Below are 20,115 nucleotides of genomic sequence, written 5' to 3'. Positions count from 1 at the left end.
AAAATCTATTCCCTATGTTCTTTAAGTAAAGTTTTCACTAAATTGCCTAATTTTCTACCAAAAAATAACCCATTTTAGGTTAGGCCAGTTATTTATACTCCATTTAAGAATAGTCTATCAATATTTACTATTAGTTTTAGTAATTTAGCCTTTTCTGCCAAAATGGTTAGGCTCTGATGCTTTCTTCTCTTATAAAATAACCACTCTCTGAGTTGTAATTGAGTGCCTAGTAGCCAAACAAAGACAATAAAGTGAAGAAATGAAAGCTCTCTATAAAAGCCAAGTCCCTGGAAACAACATGCTCAACTAAGTTGCTAGTTAAAACCATCCTACAGAACTTATATAAGTATCTAGGAGGGTTTAAGTGTTCTTATTAGTTTACTATTATTCATCTGGTAATTTACCATATATTTGTATTAATTCAAACTTATCAGTAGGCTATCAATAGACTATTCTTGTTTATACTTATGTAATGCCCGGTCACTTATTTTCTCACCAGTAGAGGACGCTTTCTTTACACAGTATGATGGGTTAGTACAAAATTCAATATATGCAATATTTATTATTGTTATTAAATGCAGGGCTGCATGTTCTGCTAGGTATAATCCTATACATATTCAATCTGCAACATTACCTTAACTTTGCATCAGTAAATGTGAGAATAAAACGAATTTTAACTTATGAAAAATCTATTTTTGGGTGAGATAGCCATGACGTTTCGATGGAAGTTCCTCAATGGCAGCTTTCTACTTTGGATATATGTGCTTGTGATATAACAGAGAATTTTACCTGTAGAGGTATCAAGGGATTTAAGCATATTTTTTTAAAAGAGTGAGTGGTAAAAGGTACTTGGGTTTCATCCTAGTTTCAACATTTTTCTTTTTTTGTTGCAAAGTTATCTTCGATTAAATATTAATTATCAATTCTTGGTGCGAGTCACCCTACTGAAGAGATTACGCTTTTTGGTGACCCATCTTGAAAGACACAAAAGACAAAAAAAAAAAAAATTAATCAGTTTAAGGGAAGACTTACCCAAGGGCTTTTATGGAAGATTGAAAACACCCTGTAAGACAAGTGAAAGGACTCATCAAGACGCTTACTAATTCTTTGAGTGGCCTGTAAAGAGGTTAACATAATCTCTTATATTCCACTGAAACCACCTCATTGAATCAACAAAGATTAGAACGAAACAAGTTTGAGTCTGTTATGATATGGGTTGTGGGGGTCGAATTGATTAAGACTACTTTGACTGCACCAGTTAAAAACCTGTTTCATTTAGCCCATGTATGATTAGAGTTGAAAAACTGCATGACATGGAAATACTCTTTACTGTTCTTACTGATTACCAACTTCTGTTGAGGTACTAGTTCAGTACTTTGCTACAGTTCCGTGGGCCGACGGGAACACCAGTCAATTTCACAGAGCAATCAATTCCATATTCTCCATCTGGTCCTGATTATGGTCATCTAAATCAGTACAATCCAAGGTAATTAATCTTTAAAATAGCTCCATCCAACACAGAAGGGAAAAGGAGGGAGGAAGGCATGTGTTACGATCTCAAAATCGTTACAGGTTCTTTTAATAAGTAAAATAAATGTCAACAACAACCAATCAAATATGGGAAATGAATATAAAAAGAAACTCACGAAAAAACGCAACACGTTTATTCACAAACTCATAAAGAAAATCAATGTTACTTCTTCAGTTACTTTAACTGACAAATCACACCAATCAAAAACCAAAAGAAAAGGGGAACAGTCAATATGGTAGAAATACTCAAGTGATAGTTTTCTGCAGCTACTGAGATGATACTGGTACAGAGACTTCAGGCTTGAGAACGTTGCAGAAGGGCAGCTAAGTTCAGATGAAACTGGCATGTTGACCGGATTCGAAGACGTCACAAAAAGGGTGGCATCAAGATGGGACATCAGAGGTCTTCTTCCAAGAATTCGATGATACTGTTGAAGTAAGGCTTGAGAACGTTGCAGGAGGGCAGCTGAAGTTCAGATGAAACTGGCACAATGACTGTATTTGAAGATGTCACAAAAGGGGTGGCATCAAGAAGGGACATCAGAGGTCTTCTTCTAAGGATTCGATGATACTGTTAAACAGAGGCAGGCTGCAGGCAGTGTTGGCTACTTCTTGTCACAAGCAGGGAAGGCTGGCTGCTTCAATTTCTCTCTTCTTATCGGCCATACTAGGATCTTTTGGAGATAGGCCTTTGTTGTCTGAAAGGAAGGTTAGAATCTGGCTCTATCAGACTTCTGATCTTTTCTGTTTCTTATCTCACTAGGACATTGGATCTTATCTGCTTCGGACACAGTTCCTCTCTTGTCTTATGTCCTGTCCTATCTCTCTTGGACAATCTCTTCTTGAGGTTTATATACCCATGTATGATGGGCGGAGTTAATTACAGTGGGCAGTGATCATCTCCATAGAAGGCGTTCTTTTAAACAATTCTGCATCTCCATTGGCTTCCTCAAAAATGCTCACTTCGATCACGCCATGGAAGCTTCTAGAAGAAATTTCTGATGCAATCCGGACCACTTGTTTAGTCTTAACTAAAGGGCAGTACGTGTCCTTTCATGATGACATATATCTTAAACAAGGATTTCCCTCAGGCTCGGTTTCTCAAAATATGCTGACTCCACTAATTAAGACGATGACATCTTTGTCAAACAAGACAGTTTCCTTATCACGGCACGCGCTCTTGGCGAGGTTCGGTTTACTTCCAAAAGGCTGATGAAAAAGAAGAGATGACACGATTGCCCAAACAGGGCCACTGTCGAATCGCGTCTCGCCTCGCTGCTCACACTGGGAATAGATATTTTTTGTCTTTTAAAAATCTTTTAAAAGTATTATGTCTACCCATGACAGCATGCTAATAAATAGAGAGAATAAACTTTCCATCATTCCTAGCCATCTAAACTTCCACATTATAACCAAAATAAATATAAATTCATCACAACCACACCATTCCAAGATAAAATAATACTGAAAATTAAATAATGACACTTCCAATACTGTAATCCAGCCATCCTAAACTAAATAACCGCCCCCACCCCCACAACCCCGTATATAAACAAGTAACCCTGTTATTCCAACAGTTTTACCAGCTACGAACGATCAGTGAGCTAACTTTTTTTCTTCTTCTTCTTCTTGGTTGTTCTCCCTCTCTTGCTGTCTGAAGGATTTGGCAAAGTAAAGGGAAAGGAATGTGGAGGCATGATCTTTTTTTTCTATTTGTAACATTTATGTTTTTTTGGTTTTACAAATCTTCCAAATAGCGAGCGAGAGAAAGAGGCAGTTAATGTGCTTATGACCCAAAACCCATAAATCATAGCTCTGTTTTTGTGGGGGAACATTCTTCAAATGCCCTCGGCTATATCTCCGTTCCCGGTTCCTTTCTTCCATATTGCTGTTCAACCTCTTAACTTTTACTTTATAATTCAATTATAGGTTTTTCTTCCATTTACTTATATGCCTTAATAAATAAAATATGTAGACAAACTTGAAAAGTGTGAAAGCATAAATAGTACTAGATACAGTAGTTGAACAGTAAGCAAAAGAAAATGTAAAGACTCACTTCTTAAACTTAAGAAGTTCGTGTGCACAAGGATAATGCAGTGGAATAAAAACTAATTAGCTTACTAAAGGCATTTTAAACTAATTAAGATAACTGAAGATTTTCCGACAAAGCTTGGTTATGAGAACCACCTGTGTGGTACAAGAGTTATTAGACAAATGTAGTACATTACATGAAATCTAGATGGTAAACTACCCAAATGAGGCAATGAGCATAGTGGAAAAGTAAAGATACCAAATGTTTGAGATGATAAAATTTTCAAAAAATAAAACAGTATGATAAAGATAAATCTTAAGTTTTAAAAACGATCATCTTGGACTAGCAACGTATCAATGGTGTGCAATGGTAACAGCACCTGCCAAAAATCATAATCCAGAAGAGATTTATATTATTCTGGTTCATGCAGCTAATATGATTGTTCTAATGACATTATATCAAATAGCATTTCCTTACTAGCCTTTTGCAAACATAAGCTCTGCATTTGGTTAATATAACTCACGTTAGCTTTGCATGTTTTTGTGTTTTGTTAAACCAGTTTTGTGACGTTCAAATTAAATTCAATCGCCCCAGAAACTAAGATCAGTAATATTGCTATATGTTAAAAGTACAGCCTAATTACAAAAACCGTTAAGAATTACAGTGTGATGTTTTTTCGTGTTCACTATTATTTTTTTTTTCATGTTTCTATCAGATTTTCCATGTTTTTAGCTAAAATTTTCTATTCTTACTCTACCATAAATAATAACTTCCTTGAAAACGCTAATCTGTTGTTATTTTTCAGCGTCACCGGAAGGATGTTAGCAACTTTGACAAGCAGTTTACCTCGGAGCGTACTGAACTCACACCAACCGACAAGCTGTTCATGATGAATCTTGACCAAACAGAATTTTCAGGGTTTTCATTCTTGAATCCAGAATATATACAGCATGTGTAAAAAACAGTGCGTTGCTTGTTTGTGTCTGCACTTGTTATGAAAGCATGCTGATAATTAGGTATTTCGGTACTCAGAAATATTCTGTGTTAAAGTTGATTATATTTGTGGAACATCAAAACTTGTTCAATTTGTTGTGTAAAAATGTTTGCCATTACTGATTCTGTACTGGTAGAAAAATGGCAAAAATTAGTAAGATATAAATATTATAAATGACAAATACTCTCAGGTTTTTAAACAATATTGTTTGAGAGGTGAAATCTCATATGGCATTAGTATTTTGAGATTTTTCATTTGAAGGTCCATACATCCATATTTTATGAAAGAAAAAATTTCCAGCCAAGCATAAGTTACTGCTGTCAAGTTTTAAAAGAAAGCAGCACCATAATAGAGGTGCCAATGTTTCTTCTTGGTAGGAATAAATACTGCGAGTGGTCGCAGACTTCTTGAATTAATAATGTTAGGGCATTCTACATTAACAATAGTTTTTGTATATTTTCATGAATACTTTTATATTGTACAATAGTCTTTACTAGCTAAACATGAGTAATCCTTATACAGTGATGTTATAACTTAAAAAGGTTTGGACAAGTTTCAATAAATATGCAGCAGTGTTTATATAATGATGGATTGAGTCACTCTTTTCAGTGACAAAATTGTCAATCACACTCATAGGTACTTATGTGTTTGAGAATTTTGAATGTTCCTTTCAGTATTAAATGGCTTTATTGGTGCAGTATTATTTCATATTGACTCAATCAGTATTTCGTTACCGGTAGCTATTTAACTACTTAAAGTCATAGGTAATAAGAATTGATTACGTTTCAGTTTCCAGCTTTATTATTTGTAATATGAACTCATCCATAAGATAAGTAAAGTAAATGACACTAATTTTAGAAGTCTCTCTCTTTTTCACAGAATAGAGACTAAGCATTCTTCTAAAAGTTGTTGTTTTCCTTGTATCTAGTTATAGTATTCCTATTAGTTTATGTTCCTGGTTAAAATTTTGTCCTGGTCCTTGTTTTAAAAGTCACAAGTAGGAAATTATGGTGTTTAAGTTCAAGAAATGCTAAATCAGCAAAGAACTTTAATTTAAAGTAACTAATTTGATACTTCAAGTCCCTAGTCATTTGGTACTAAACAAAAAATCCTAGTCATGTTATGCGGAAGTACTACTGTAGAACTAAAAAGATAAGCAATTATTTTATCAGCTAAGCATATACATGAGAGAGATTGGTAGCACTCATGTATATGTATAATCAAATGTTCTGTATCTTTAATTTCTTGTTATTTTTTTTCAGTGGACTTGAGGAACTTTATCTTAAGGAGTAAACTGGAAATTTTACCTTTTGAATTATTCTTAGTAAAGACTTACATACTTTTAACTTTTTATGTATAATGACATTAAAACGAAAATTTATTAGATTTATATTCAAATATTGTGATAATTCCTCATTTTCTATAGTTCACGTTGCTTTTATTCATAAAAGTTCTTATAGATTCTTCTACATAGAATCTGTCATATTAAAAAGTATAATATGTATTTTCTTCAAAATGACAATAGTAAAACCGAAAGTATACTTGTAATTATTTCAACAGGAGAACAGTTTAACTGTCTGCCATAGAAATTTTTTGTATCAATAGGGATAATTGGTGTTTACCACTAATATATACAGTATTATATACATATGTAGGTTTATGTAAATATGTATTTATAAACTGTATATGATCACATCATATCCTTTATCTATGGTAAATGTGACATAAAAGTGTAGAGAAAAAAATAGTATTGCTGGATTAGAATACCAGTTCAAAAACTCTGTAGGTGAAAAGTGAATCTGGTCAGATTAATCTAGAAATTAGGTTATTTTTAACATGAACTTTATGCCTTCATACTTATGGTATTGATAGATTCTTGTGATACTCTCTCTACTCATGTACTTTACATTGAAATGCTCAGTATTGGGCCCTCAATAGCCATGTTCCATTTCATAGCATGCCAGTAATTCATTCTGATTTTCAAAGTTGCATTGTCTATACTAGTAATTTTCTGTAAATTGAAATGAAAAGTGAAATTTATTGTTTGGTGAACAAAAAATTGTTTGTCAAAATTAAATCTTAATATGATATGATTTAGATTCAAGATTAAATATTTTTTTTCCTATTTGAACACTAGTATTTGTTACAAATGAAACAAATACTAAACATATGTTTGCCTAATTTCAGAGATTATTGGTGACCAAATGAGTTCACTATTGAAATACAGCACAGTCTTAACACCTGAAAATAAAAAAGTTTACTTGATAATGAATTGAGGAGTATATTAAAAATTTCAGAATTAATCAGTATTGTGGGGAAATTATTTTGTAGTTGTAAATTCTTTGTACAGTATTAATAATTCAGTGCTTCATATATTATTGATATAGGCTCATAATATATACAGTACATTGCAATATTATTAAGACTACAACATCAGACTGTATCCTTTATCTTTAATTTACACAGAAACGAAAACTTCGCACTTAATGCAACTTCAGATAATTTCAAGTTTATAATTCTTTTACTTATTACTTTGAAAGTGCTTAGAAAGAAATTTCATAAACATTTGCATATCTGATATAGAGTAATCAATTGTTTTAAACTGTCAACTTTGGTTTACAAAATGTTCGAATTTTGATGCAGTACCTCCATATGTATTGTAACGCGTGAAGCTTTATGGAGTACTGTAATAAGTGTTAATTACAGTCGAATAAATTGATGTTCAGTAATTAAAACCCAATTCATGAATTAACTTTTTGGAAACCATAAATTGTAAAAGAGTCTTATGTTTTTTCCTAAAGAAAATATTAGAATATTGCATTATGGATATAAATTAAATGTTATGGAAGAACCTGAAATAAAATGAGAATTTTTTATTGAAATGTAATATGTTTATTATGATATATGTCACAATTAAGTGCCTAAAGAGGATTTAGATAAAAGTTTTCTGTTCAATGTTATACCTTAGACAACTGTTACATCCAGTAATATAAGAAAATAATGACCACTTCCCTTTTGAAAATGAAAGTCCATTGTTAAACATTATAGCTAGGTTTCTTTCTTAAAATAAATGAGAGCAATAAATGGGCTTATAATTGTTCAGCACGCATAACTAAAGCAATATTACAAATGCTGAGATTGCAGCTAAATGGAGTTTTGAATGAATCTGCTTTGGAATGGAATGTCTTTAGCTCTCTATACCAAGATTTTCAATTTTACTTTATTCATGTCTCTGAGGATCAACAGTAGTTAAATGTTCTTGTTGTTTTTATACCATCACTGAATGATGAAATTATTGTAAGCAAAATTTGCTGAATTGTTAATTACATATATTTTAAGCAGTATAGAGATATACAGCCGATATAGAAATTTGAATTTCTAGTATCTTTGCTATATTGTATTCACTAAGTTTTACAGTACTGTGCTGTGTTCCATAGGATTCATATAGGAAATTGTGATGTACATACAATTTTTAGTTCACACTTTTGTATTTTCTTGAACAGCTAACATGTACACAACTATTTGTTGTAGTATCAATCATGTATACCTTGTAATTGACACAGTCTGACTTATAAAATCAGTTGTTTTTTAAAATAAGAGGGAGAAGCGTAATTACACAATCTAAAGCAGTAGACAGTGTGGGATTTCAAAATGGATCTCCTTCATGACATTTCATACCAATAATTATGAGGATTAATATAATGAATGTAGTTTTGTGGCTAAGTAACAGTTCCCCAGACTCCCTTTCTATCAAGAATTACTCTTTATGTAACAATTAATGGTGCAGGATACGTAAGTCAACAGTGTGCTATTTCAAAGAGATTCTATTTAGCTTATGTGTAGAAGCTTATCTAGTCACCGAAAAAAAGAATTTCTGTTAGCAATACAGATAACAGTTCATGTTTGCCATAAGGCTGTTTTCATTAAAAAGTAATTAAGTTTAAAAATCCAAGTCATGTCATTTTGGGAGATTGTTCATTGTTTCCCACACATTTTATAGTTCCCTTTAAGTGTACAATTTTACTCATTTGACACCAGGTCCAAACACTGGAAATTCAGGGTACTGTGACTTGATCATTTCTATATTTTAAAGCTTCTAATAGACTGTTACGGTAGCACATAATCTTTAATGGTTTTTTTTCTATAATCTAGAATAATTGAAGGGTAAACATTATTTTGAAAGATTTGTTCATACGCGTTACACTGTTAGAAATATGTTTTCAAACTCAAGATTTGTTATGTAATTTTCTACTTCCTCATAATAATTATGTGCTTTTTGCGACATGACTTCTGTGGAACAATTTAAAGAGATACTTGGACTTTTATTTTTTAGGCAATTACTATCAATTACATATTCAATACAGTATTGTTCTCAAAAGAGCATTTAAAATTTAAGCAATCAATGATGATATCTAATAGTTACCGTAGCTCTGTGCAGCATTTCTAAAGAAAATGTCACTTCCAAAAGAATATAAAGTCCCTTGGATTCATTAAACTTATGTACATTAGCTCACAAAGGTCGCCCCTTCTGCAGACCAACCTTTTATTGAAGTCTGTGGGACTTTAAGACCAAGTCGAATTATTCAGGGTAATTTATACGAAAATAAAAAAATTAAGTTACATTCCGTCCAGTCTGTCCACATTAGATCAGAGTGTGATGGTATGAAAGAATAAATTTATCTGAGAATATATTCATCACAAGTTATGACTTAACATTCCTGTAGGCTACTTGAGACAAACATCAGAACTAAAATGAAATATTCACATACTGTATGTCCTGTCCCTAGTCACTGTAGGTGAAAACATTTACAGTACCATTAATTCTAGAACCAGAAATTCTCTACAATAGAAGATTACTGGCAGTGGTTTTATCAGTTTTCTAAAACAGGACTGTTAGAGTACAAAAAACCATTCTGTAAAATTATCAAAATGTTTTTTAATATACTAAAGTTGACAAAACTCCATGACTGTATAGTCAAAAGTTATAAATTGCAAGTTAAGTATGTGAGTTACACCAAAATAAGAATAAACTAAAAATATGACATTTTCCAATTATCACATCTACACGTATAACAAAATGTTTAGCACAAAATATATTGAAGATATTTGTGAGTGTATCTCTTCTCGAAAAAAGTATTTTCAAAGTTCAATACAGTAATAAAGAATACTGTACGCTATTTATCTTCTCAAAAATTTTACTTTCAAGATCTTATACGTAGTTGAAAAAGGATAAAGTTGTAATGCCAGAAAAATTTTCCTACTCCTAATAGCATTCCATTCACTGCTTCTATTTTTTGGAGTTTATTTTATCCGCATGAAAATGATCATGTCTGAAACGATACTTTCATAAAAATGATAAAGACTTTATCAAAGTTATGGTTTAAATACTTATGATCAAATGTTTTCAAGAACCATTTATTTATTCAAATACAATTATCCTGAAGTTTTTCATTACTTCATTTTTTAAAATCTAATCTTCTTTTTTGTGCATTGTGGTATTAATTTGAAGCCATTTAGATTTACTCTAAATTTTAGGAATGTTTTTTCAAACGAAAGTATCAGTTTAGTCAAAAGTACCACCGTTTTTTCAGCAGACTGAAATACTGCATCCTGAATTTCCGTTTGGACAATACTCGTAAATGATGTACATTCTTTATGACTGGTGCCAAGTTTCCTCCTATAGGGCATAGTTATATCTTGCAAATTTGCAATCCATATTCAACAGTTGCATTTTCTAGAAAGATATCCTAAATGGTCCCTTTGTGACATCAGTAGTTTCTTATGTATGAATTTTGACCAAAGAAATATTTTTGTAATGCTATTTTTGTCACTATGATTTACAGAATAACTAAGCCAGCTGAGCTTGCAGAGTTAAGAATCTAGATAATTAGAATATTAAGCAACTGACATTCGAACCAGTATTTCACTATATATATATATATATATATATATATATATATATATATATATATATATATATATATATATATATATATATCAGTACATGTATTTCATAGAAGTTTGACATTTTAACACATTCATTAAATTTATTCTTGTAGCAATGCTTATAGGATCCCCTTTCTAACAAAAAGTACATGTATGAACCATACACGTACTGTCATTTAATATTGTGAAATTTAGGACTTTAGAGTTAATGTCTCATAGCATTCCAGTATTTCAGTAAGTTAATTGTAAGTGTTTTCTCCTCCCTCGCTATATCTTTTTTCTCTTCCTGAAAACAAGTACATGAAAGATATGTACACCAGTGACATGATTCTTTTCTGTACTAGTCATGCTGCTACATATTCACCTCCTGCCTTGTATGTTTATGTCACAGTTTACATAACTATCCAAATACAGTGTATAAATGGCTATGCTACACAAGAACTTCTATGAAGTCACTGGACTAGAAAAGAGAATTCCTATGCTTCCATGTGTTTGCAAATTGAAAGGTGATATTAACACAACTATTTTACAGTGTAGCAAGTCATGTATGGTAGTCTGGATTAATTTTTTCCTGGCAATAGTATTATATGTTATATTTTATAGAAAGTGGGTCCAAAAATTTATGGAATAGCATAGTTATGAAAAATTGCTATCTCCCCTTTTACAGTCTGTTACGTTATCATGTATTCGTGTATGGAGTCTATTCCTTCTGTTATTACTCTACACTGTGTTAATTATGTTTACTAATTAATTTCAAATTCTCAAGTTATGCAATAAATCTTAATTTTAATTATAAAGTATAAAAATTATTCAAATACTCATTACGGATGCTACCAAGTAAGCTTCAAAGCAGTACTGATGAGATTAATAACCATAAACGATTGTGAACAATACATGGTTGCTGAGAAATTAAACTTTAATGTAGACTTATTTTGTTGGTCTTGAGCCAGAGAGCTTAATTCCACTTTCTGAGGGATTTCTCACTTCACATCTTGACTGTGATTCAACATTTATTCAATGTCTGTAACAATGAAATGTAGAAAATAAAAAAATAGAACTAACTAGTTTGTACAGTATAGGCTACATCTTAAGTCTCATTATCTAAATCTTAATTTTATTTCATGCAGACAATAACAGTAACTATATGCATACTGTATTTAAAGATCTGCATGACACTAGTGGCCAAAGTTTTCAGTATTATTTTGGATAAAATTACAGTAGAAGTTTGGACGGTTTAGGGCCAGTTAGAAACCATCTATGAATACTAACACATTCTTGAGAGATCTGAATTAATTTATGATAAAACATTAATGCTTACATCAATCAACATTCCAGTTGTTTATGATACTTCACTCTTAAAATAGTTAGGTGTTTTGTGATACTGATGTAAGACTAAAGTTTTTGTATATAGATATCTCAAATTTGTGTTAACATATACCTTACATTTATAAATCATCACTTATTTACATCTAAATTACAGAAAACTTAATTTCTGATTTACTCTTATATCGAAATTTTGTTTTTCTTCAAATTTAATTTTATTTCGTAAATTGTTAAATTTATTTAAAATTTAAGATTCCATGACTACTATTAATACTTAGAGTTAAACTCGAATATTCAGTGTCTCGAGATGCAATATGTTGAAGATTGATAATAAAACTGATAGAAAACTACCAAAATAAAGAAAAACCAAGACTTAGAAATTAAGATTCAGAAAAGTGGTTTTCTTTGATTTATAACTATACTGTTTTGGTTTGTTTAAAGGCCACATTTACTCAATATAGCCTTTCCCTCAGTGAAAATCCCATACTGATATGTGGATTGGATCAAAATAAAATTATTTTGAGCTTTTATATTTTACCATTTTAAGTTTAATAGAAACCACAGAACTTCAGTATGTATTTTAAACCAGTAATTAGTTATTGTAATTGGAAAATTCATTAATGTGTTTAGTAGGATATAATGAACAGGTTTGTTTCATACTAGCCCTATAATACACTGTTACTAGAGCAGAACATGTATATATGCATTCATTATTAGGTTATTTGTTGTCTTGTTGAGCCTGCCAAATATATCATGTAGACAAAATGGTCTTTAATTTTAAATGCCACTCCCTCCGAATGCTTTATCAAAGCATAAATGTATGGGCTAGTAGACTAGACAGGATGGGTAGGTAGAGTAATCCCAAAAATGCTTTTGAAACTGCCAGACAATGGTAATGATAAATATGAAGAACTCAAAATTAAAGCGGAAATCCTGTACCATATGCATTCTCATATTCTAGACCAAGGCACTGTCGTATTGATTTGAAACTTTTCATTGTATAAAATAAATGCTGGGGATGCTGTGAAGAGGTTTTAAGCTGAAGAAAGTGATAGAATTGTCTTCTTGAAATTTTAGCCTAATTTATGCCATTCATGGTACATTGTTACTTTTACATACCTCTCTGGATGATAATATTACTAACTCTCACACACTAATTGAAGTGGGTCATGAAGGAAAAAGATAAGAAATTCAAAGTTCTGAATATACTTGTTAAGTGCCTCAGTACCAAACCGTTACAACTAAGATTGATGGTCGAGATTGTTTTTAAATACCTCTAAATGTATTTGTGAAGTTCATTGTCGAGAACAGAAATAGCGAAAACCCATTCCCTACACAATGCTAGGGAGGAGGAAGAATCTTGGAGAACCCGTAGCACTTCCTCAAAAACAGGTTTGTCCTATGTCAAAACCACGTTTTTAGAGTTATTGTGCCATGTGATCTCCAAGAACTAATACCTGGTTGTCTATGAAAATCTTTAATGTCAGGAATAGCTTTGTGTACCATGAAGGAAACCATCTACAGCCAAACAAAGAACTCGTCATGTGTGTGTATAGATAAGAACAATTAACAAATCTGACTCTTGCCTTATAATGGAATGCGCTGGAGAAAAAGCTGGATGCCTGTCATTATGCTTCTGTTGAAGGGCATGGATGATGAGGCCTTCCTTCTATCCGGTTTTCTCTTGTATATGCTAAGAATGAGCCGAGTACCACACACGCATGTTGTACCACTTGGATTTGTTTCAAAAAGTGTCTTTTAAACACCATGTGCACAGATCAACCAGTAAGGCTGTGGATGTCCTTAAATTACATATCAGTGAAGGGTTAGATGCTATTTACAGGTCATTTTTGCACTATGAATTTAAGACTTGCACAGAATATCAATCTGCGTGCACAGAACACATCGCCCAGATATTGTCTTCCTAACTTGAATATTTTTTTTTCTGGTTTTATGGAGCTTTATGGAGCTTTTTCCTCTATTTTTAAAACCTATCTCCTTTTTATTTAAGAGTCAAATATAAAAAAATAAAAACCAGCATAAAGCTAATAGTATAACTAATTCAAAACATTTAAATATATCATAGTTTTCTTTTAGTTTTGCCTTCATCGCAAAAACAAAAACAAAAAAAGAATATCATTGAAAAAAATCATAAATTTCTTTATTTCGAATGTATTATTCCTTCTGGGCAGGATGATATACAAAATTTGAACGGAATTTTGATTTTTATATTCATAGAGAATTAAAAACTTTTTGAAATATCAAAATTGGTTGATTAATAAGGAAATAGTTAGCATTTGAATGGAAAAAAAATTACATTTTGAGAAAAAGCAGTTTAAAATTTGGGTGTACTCACATTTGTTGGTAAATCTGATTTTGGAAGTGTACCCAGCCCCTGGTCCCCTCTCATATTGGATGAGATATCATTGCCTATTTTACTCATTACAATGACCAACTACGTTCATACTTTTTTGTTTTTTATACAAGTGGGACAATAGACGTGATTTTCTTCTTTTTTCTTTCATTTTCAAAGTCTTCAAATGTCCTTTTGTTGTGTCCTTCATGACTGGGATCAATGAACCTGCAATGTATCCTACACCAATAAAAAGTCCTCTTCAATATCAAATTCGTTAGAAAACTAACATTTTTTATTTCACACACACGTGAGCCAGATTCCACGTGTGAGCCAGATTCCACGTTGCCATTTTCTGATTTGTTCTTATTTTTTCCTCGACAGCTTTTCTTTTATCTTCGTTTAATTCCAGCATGTTCTTTGCACACATTAATGGCATGTGACCCAACTTCCTCTTAGGCATTATTAATAATAAAAGAATTGCAAAAATACACAATAAAAACAGACGACAGCTGACCGGTATCGAGAACACATGCGCTGACAAACCCACTCAAAGTATTAATTGGGGAAGCACTAGCACGTGTGTGATACAGTGAAAGTCCCTTGTGCTTTCATATCAATGATGATACCGGAGGGGAAAATGTCGTACCAAAAAAGCAATATAAAATTCAGTATCAGAAAAAATAATTGCAAAATAACTAGGTCACTGGATGTTATGACTGACAGGTAGATTCAGGTGTCAGCATATGCACGCAGAAAATTTCCATTTTTACCTACTAAAATCATTCAGATTGTTTTTATCTTTTGTCTCGTAACAATACACACCTCAATGCTGCTTTTAAGCACGAAAACAAAAATTCTTAAAATTGAAGCAAAATTAAGTTCTAACAAGGAAGCATCGATGGTATTAGTGATGGGCTATCCGTATTAGTGTAACCTCCCTTTTTGGCCTTGGCATTTTGAAACAGTCTATCTTCTGAAGACATGGATGTTTGCAGATATAATTGCAGAGTAGACACAGAACAGAGATTATCACCTCCCAAAGACAGTCAGGAATGATGGTGATAAACACCCTATCTCTCCAAAAAGTTGCAAGCTCACTGACTGATGTTCCCGAGGCTAAAGCTATAAAAAACTAGCCTTCTATAATGATTCTTTATATGGAGGAATTATCTAAATTTGGCCAAACTTAAGCTCTCTGTCCTAAAACCAGGATATTGAAGGGTTTGGTGGAGATAACTGTTGTGAGACAAAAGCCTGGGTAAGCCATGCCAACAACCGGATTGGGAAGTTCTTTTAAAATACAGATTTGGACTCGTGACATTGATAAGGAAACCTTCTGTATAGAACTTACAAGACTTGACTTGAGTACCTGAAGCTATATCTTGAACAATCTTTAGAACTATTCCCCTTAGACTATACTGGAAATCCAAGAAGTTTTAAACTCTCTGACCTCCAAGACCTGATCAACCAGCTCCCTGCCCCTTTTATTTTAATGGGTGATTTTAATGCAACACATTCTTTAAAGGGTGGAAATGTCTGTGATAGATGGGGTAATGTTGTTGAAGAATTAATTGATAACAATGATCTATCTCTAATGAATGATGGTTCTCCAACTAGGTATGATGATTCCACACGTCTATATCCATTCTATTGGATTACTTTTGGTCAGTCAATGAACACCTAAATGGCAGTGGCTATTAGCCAATAATGTTAGATTATGTCTACAATCTTCCTTCTGTGTGTCCACCAAAATGAAGATAGATGAGGCAGACTGGACTTCTAATGAGATGTATGCACACTCCAGTTCACGCTTATCAACAACTTTCAAATCTTATTGATGATGATGCTAGCAAGTTTCTACCTAAAACTTGTGGTTTACCTCATCGCTCTGTAGTTTCTTGGTGGATTGAAGAATGTGCCAATGCAAGGCAAGTGAACCGAACTTGCTTCAGTAGATACTTGAGAACGAACCATGAAGCAGATAAGATACCTGGGCATAGAAAGACATCTTCCTTCAGAGGGCAGATTCTCCAGGGTCCCCATCTCTTGGTGGTGAGTTCGTTTTTGGCGAGAAACGTAGGGTCAGGGAAGAGAGTAAGTTCCCCTGTTTCGGCGAACTGTATCTGGCCCTCCTCTCTTGATAATGCCACTATTTCACTGACTCGAGCTCCCGACGCGAGAGCAAAAAGGAAAATTACTTTTTGAGTCAAGTCTTTCAGAGGGCAAGATTCATTGTCCAAGTTAGAGGCAAAATGAAGCACCTTATCCAGGGACCAGGTGATGGGTCTCAGTGGAGGTGCAGGACGGAGTCTAGCACATGCCTTCGGGAGTTTGTTAAAGATCTCGTTGGACAAATCTATTTGGAAGGCATACAGTAGTGGTCTAGTCAAGGCCGATTTACAAGTGGAAATCGTATTGGCTGCCAAGCCTTGTCCATGAAGGTGAATAAAGAAGGACATGCAAAAATCTATGGAGATTTCCGTAGGATTTTTTGCCTTGACAAAGGACACCCACTTCTTCCGGGATGATTCGTATTGCCTTCTGGTAGACTTTGTTTTGTATTCCTCTAGGAAGTCTAAACTTTTCTTCGAGATACCGAACCTTTTCTTAACGGCTAGGGAGAGAAAATCATGAGATGAAGGTCTTGGACTTTCTTTGATGAATCGAAGACAGTCGAGTTCTGCACCTGTTGGGAGAGAACTGGGCCCGGCAGAGGGATCAGCTTGGGCTGTAGCTCCAGAACTAGGGGAAACCAGTTGCTCCGGGCCCACTTGGGAGCCACTAGGGCTACTGTTCCCTTGAAAGTTCTCAGCTTGGAGAGGACTTTCAGCAGAAGGTTGGGTGGAGGGAACAGGTAAATCTTGGACCATCTGTTCCAGTCCAGGGACATGGCGTCCACTGCTTCCGCCTTGGGGTCCTCGTAAGGGGCCACATAACGAGGAAGTTGTTTGTTGTCGCTCGTCGCGAAGAGATCGATCTGTAGTTCCGGAACTTGACGAGAGATGAAGGAGAATGATCTTGCGTCTAGGGACCATTCCGACTCTATGGGGCTTGTCCTTGATAGAGCGTTCGCCGTCACATTGCGGAATCCTTGTAAGTGAACTGCAAACAAGTGCCACTTGGTTTAGGTAGGGGGATCTTGAGCCCTGACGGTTGAGACATCTGACTACTACGGAGCTGTCCAGAGTTAGACGAATGTGGATCGAAGGTCGCGGAGATAGTTTCTTCAGAGTGAGAAGAACCGCCATGGCCTCCAAGATGTTGATGTGAAACGTCTTGAACAGGGGAGACCATGTTCCTTGAACTTGTCGTTGGTGGGATGCATCCGTGTGGATGTTGATCAACGGAGGCGGTGGTTGAAGAGGGATGGATCTTTTCAAGGTCCTTGTTTCTGACCACGGTTTGAGAAGTAAGCGAAGCCTGTTTAGTAGGGGTCTTTTGAGATCTCTTCGAGCGATGGATGCATTTCGTCTCCAGACTCCTGAGGCATCCTTTAGCTGTGCTCGTAGCACTTGGTTTGTCACTGAGGCGAACTGTAGGGAACCGAGTACTCATTCCTGCTGTCATCTTGAGATGCGTTTGGATTTGAGAAGTCTTTTGACAGACCCGGCTATTTCCTTCCTTTTCTTCGGGGGGATGGAAAGGCGGTGTGACTGAAGATTCCAATAGATTCCTAACCATTGAAACTTCTAAGCTGGAGACAGGCGAGACTTCTTGGTGTTTATCTTGAAACCCAGATGTTCCAGGAATTGGGTCACCTTTCTGCAGACTCGCGAACATTCTTCTAACGATGTCGACCACACCAGCCAATCGTCGAGGTAAGCCATCACTTGGACGCCTTGGAGGCATAGTTGGTGGACAATTGTCTGCCAGCTTCGTGAAGATTCTTGGAGCCACGTTGAGCCCGAAGGACATGGCCCTGAAGGCGTAGGTTCTTCTTTGGAGCCTGAATCCTAGGTAGGAGGAAGCTTGGTGGTTCATTGGGATGTGCCAATAGGCATCCGCCAGGGCTATTGAGACTGTGTATGCCTTGTGAGGCAGTAGGGCTCTTATATGTTGAAGAGTCAGCATCTTGAATTTGTTGTTCACAATGAACTTGTTGAGAGGAGACAAGTCGAGAATGACTCTGAGCTTGTCTGAGTCCTTCTTGGGAACACAAAACAGTCTTCCCTGGAACCTGGTGGACTTTACCCTCTTGATCACCTTTTTGTTCAAGAGTTCTAGGACATATTCTTCTAGGATGGGGGTTGATGGCTGGAAGAATTGATGGAAGGTTGGAGGTGATTGTATCCAGCTCCAACCTAGTCCCTTCTTGATGATGCTGTGTGCCCAAGGATCGAAGGTCCAGCGATCCTGAAAGTGGCGGAGTCTTCCTCCCACCGGATGCACTTCATTGCTTCTGGTTTCCCGAGGGTTTGCCACCTCGGCCACTTGCTCCCCTTCCTCCTCTGCCTCTGGAAGGACAACGAGAGGAGTCTCTGCCGGAGCCTCTACCTCTGGGACGAAAGGTAGTTGACTGGCGTTCGTAGGCAGGGGTGAACGCCGGTGATTGCGACACCACCGGTTGGGGAACCAACTGAAAGGTCTGTTGTGGCTGTGCCACTATCTGGGGAGTAGCGGGAGCCGAAAACTGGCATTTGGGTTGACGCTGCCGGGGTCTATGCTTAGACAATTTCCTCTTAGGCTGTGGGCCTTCATCCTGAGAGGACTTCCTTTTATGTGACATGCCCCACTTGTTGAGAAGGTTCCGATTCTCAGTGGCGGCCTTGTACACGATCTCCTTCACCAAAGCAATTGGGAAGAGATGCTTGCCCCAGATGTTGGAGGAGATTAGTTTCCGGGGTTCGTGTTTCACCGCCGCAATGGCGAACACGAACTCTCTACAGGCTCTCTGGGCCTTGATTAAGCTATATAAGTCCTTCATCACGGTACCAAGATGGGTCTTCGCGAGAACCATGTAGAAATCCGGGACCCTGATGTCCCCGGCCAGTACTTCAAGTTGGACTTGAAGGGATAGGGAGGCAGCTAGCCTCTCCTTGGTGTCCTGTTCCCGACGGATTAGGTGGTCGTTCAGCTTAGGGAGATCTTCGTTGAACTGACGGCCCACGACGTCAGGTTCCAGTTTCCCAACCGTAAATGTAAGCTGGATGTCCTTCCAGCTTTTATCGTTGGGGGGAAGGGCGAGGGAGAGAGGCCTACACTCCTCCAGTGTAGGGCAGGGTTTTCCCTCCTCCACCGCCTTCATGACAGCATTGAAGGCCTTTTCCACGAAAGGAAAGGTCATGGTAGGGGGAGCAAGAAAGGATGGATGCTTCTTGCTTACTGCCGGCATCTTCGAATTGGTGAAGCCTCGGGTCTTGAGGCAATCTGCCAGCATAGCCTGTGCCTTTGAGTGCTCAAACACGGTCACTTCTTTGGGTTCGGTCTCCTCCTTGGAGGCCAGCTCGGACCTGAGTTGGACGTAACAGTCCGGATATGCCTCGAAGCTGGGGAAGAACTCTTCTTCTCCGAGGGCGACGACACCTAACTTGTCGTTTATGAAGATCCTGCCAGTTGTAACTGGCATATGCTCAGCGTACCTCCAAGGGTTTGACACCGAGCAGGGAGGAAGTTCCTTGCCGAGATCTTTTTCGGTTGCTTCCAGCCCATGAAGTGACGTTTGAGGTCCTCTTGGCCCTTACGGAACCTCTCGTCCATGAGCGCCACCAGAACCTGGATGGTATCCTCGGTGGTTGGCAACGCAGGAAGCGAAGCAGTAGGAGGATCAGAGAACACTCAAAGAGGGAGGTCTTCCGCCGGCACTACCCCATAGTTCAACTAGGTAGGGAAGTGTAGCAGAGTGAACCACCTAGCAGAAGAGCATTGCCAATCCCACAACTCGCCGCAAGCGAGGAGTTGTAGGACAGCGGACAGGAGTGTGATGGCAAGCCAACA

At 36.0% G+C, this 20,115-nt stretch overlaps 1 protein-coding gene across 2 annotated transcripts in view; it reads left to right on the top strand.

The window, feature by feature from the left end:
* The window catches only part of LOC137654607 (protein kinase C, brain isozyme-like), an 854,153-nt gene extending 847,079 nt beyond the window's left edge, over nt 1–7,074 (top strand). For both annotated transcript variants that reach the window (XM_068388394.1, XM_068388395.1), the window contains exon 14: nt 4,368–7,074. In XM_068388394.1, the coding sequence (XP_068244495.1) occupies nt 4,368–4,520 (153 nt within the window). In that variant the 3' untranslated portion in view covers nt 4,521–7,074. The remainder of the gene's footprint in view (nt 1–4,367) is intronic.
* Nucleotides 7,075–20,115: the final 13,041 nt, after the last annotated feature.

The sequence above is a fragment of the Palaemon carinicauda genome, chromosome 15, assembly GCF_036898095.1.
Source record: "Palaemon carinicauda isolate YSFRI2023 chromosome 15, ASM3689809v2, whole genome shotgun sequence".
Lineage (NCBI taxonomy): Eukaryota > Metazoa > Arthropoda > Malacostraca > Decapoda > Palaemonidae > Palaemon > Palaemon carinicauda.
This window is presented reverse-complemented; position numbering and strand designations above follow the sequence as displayed.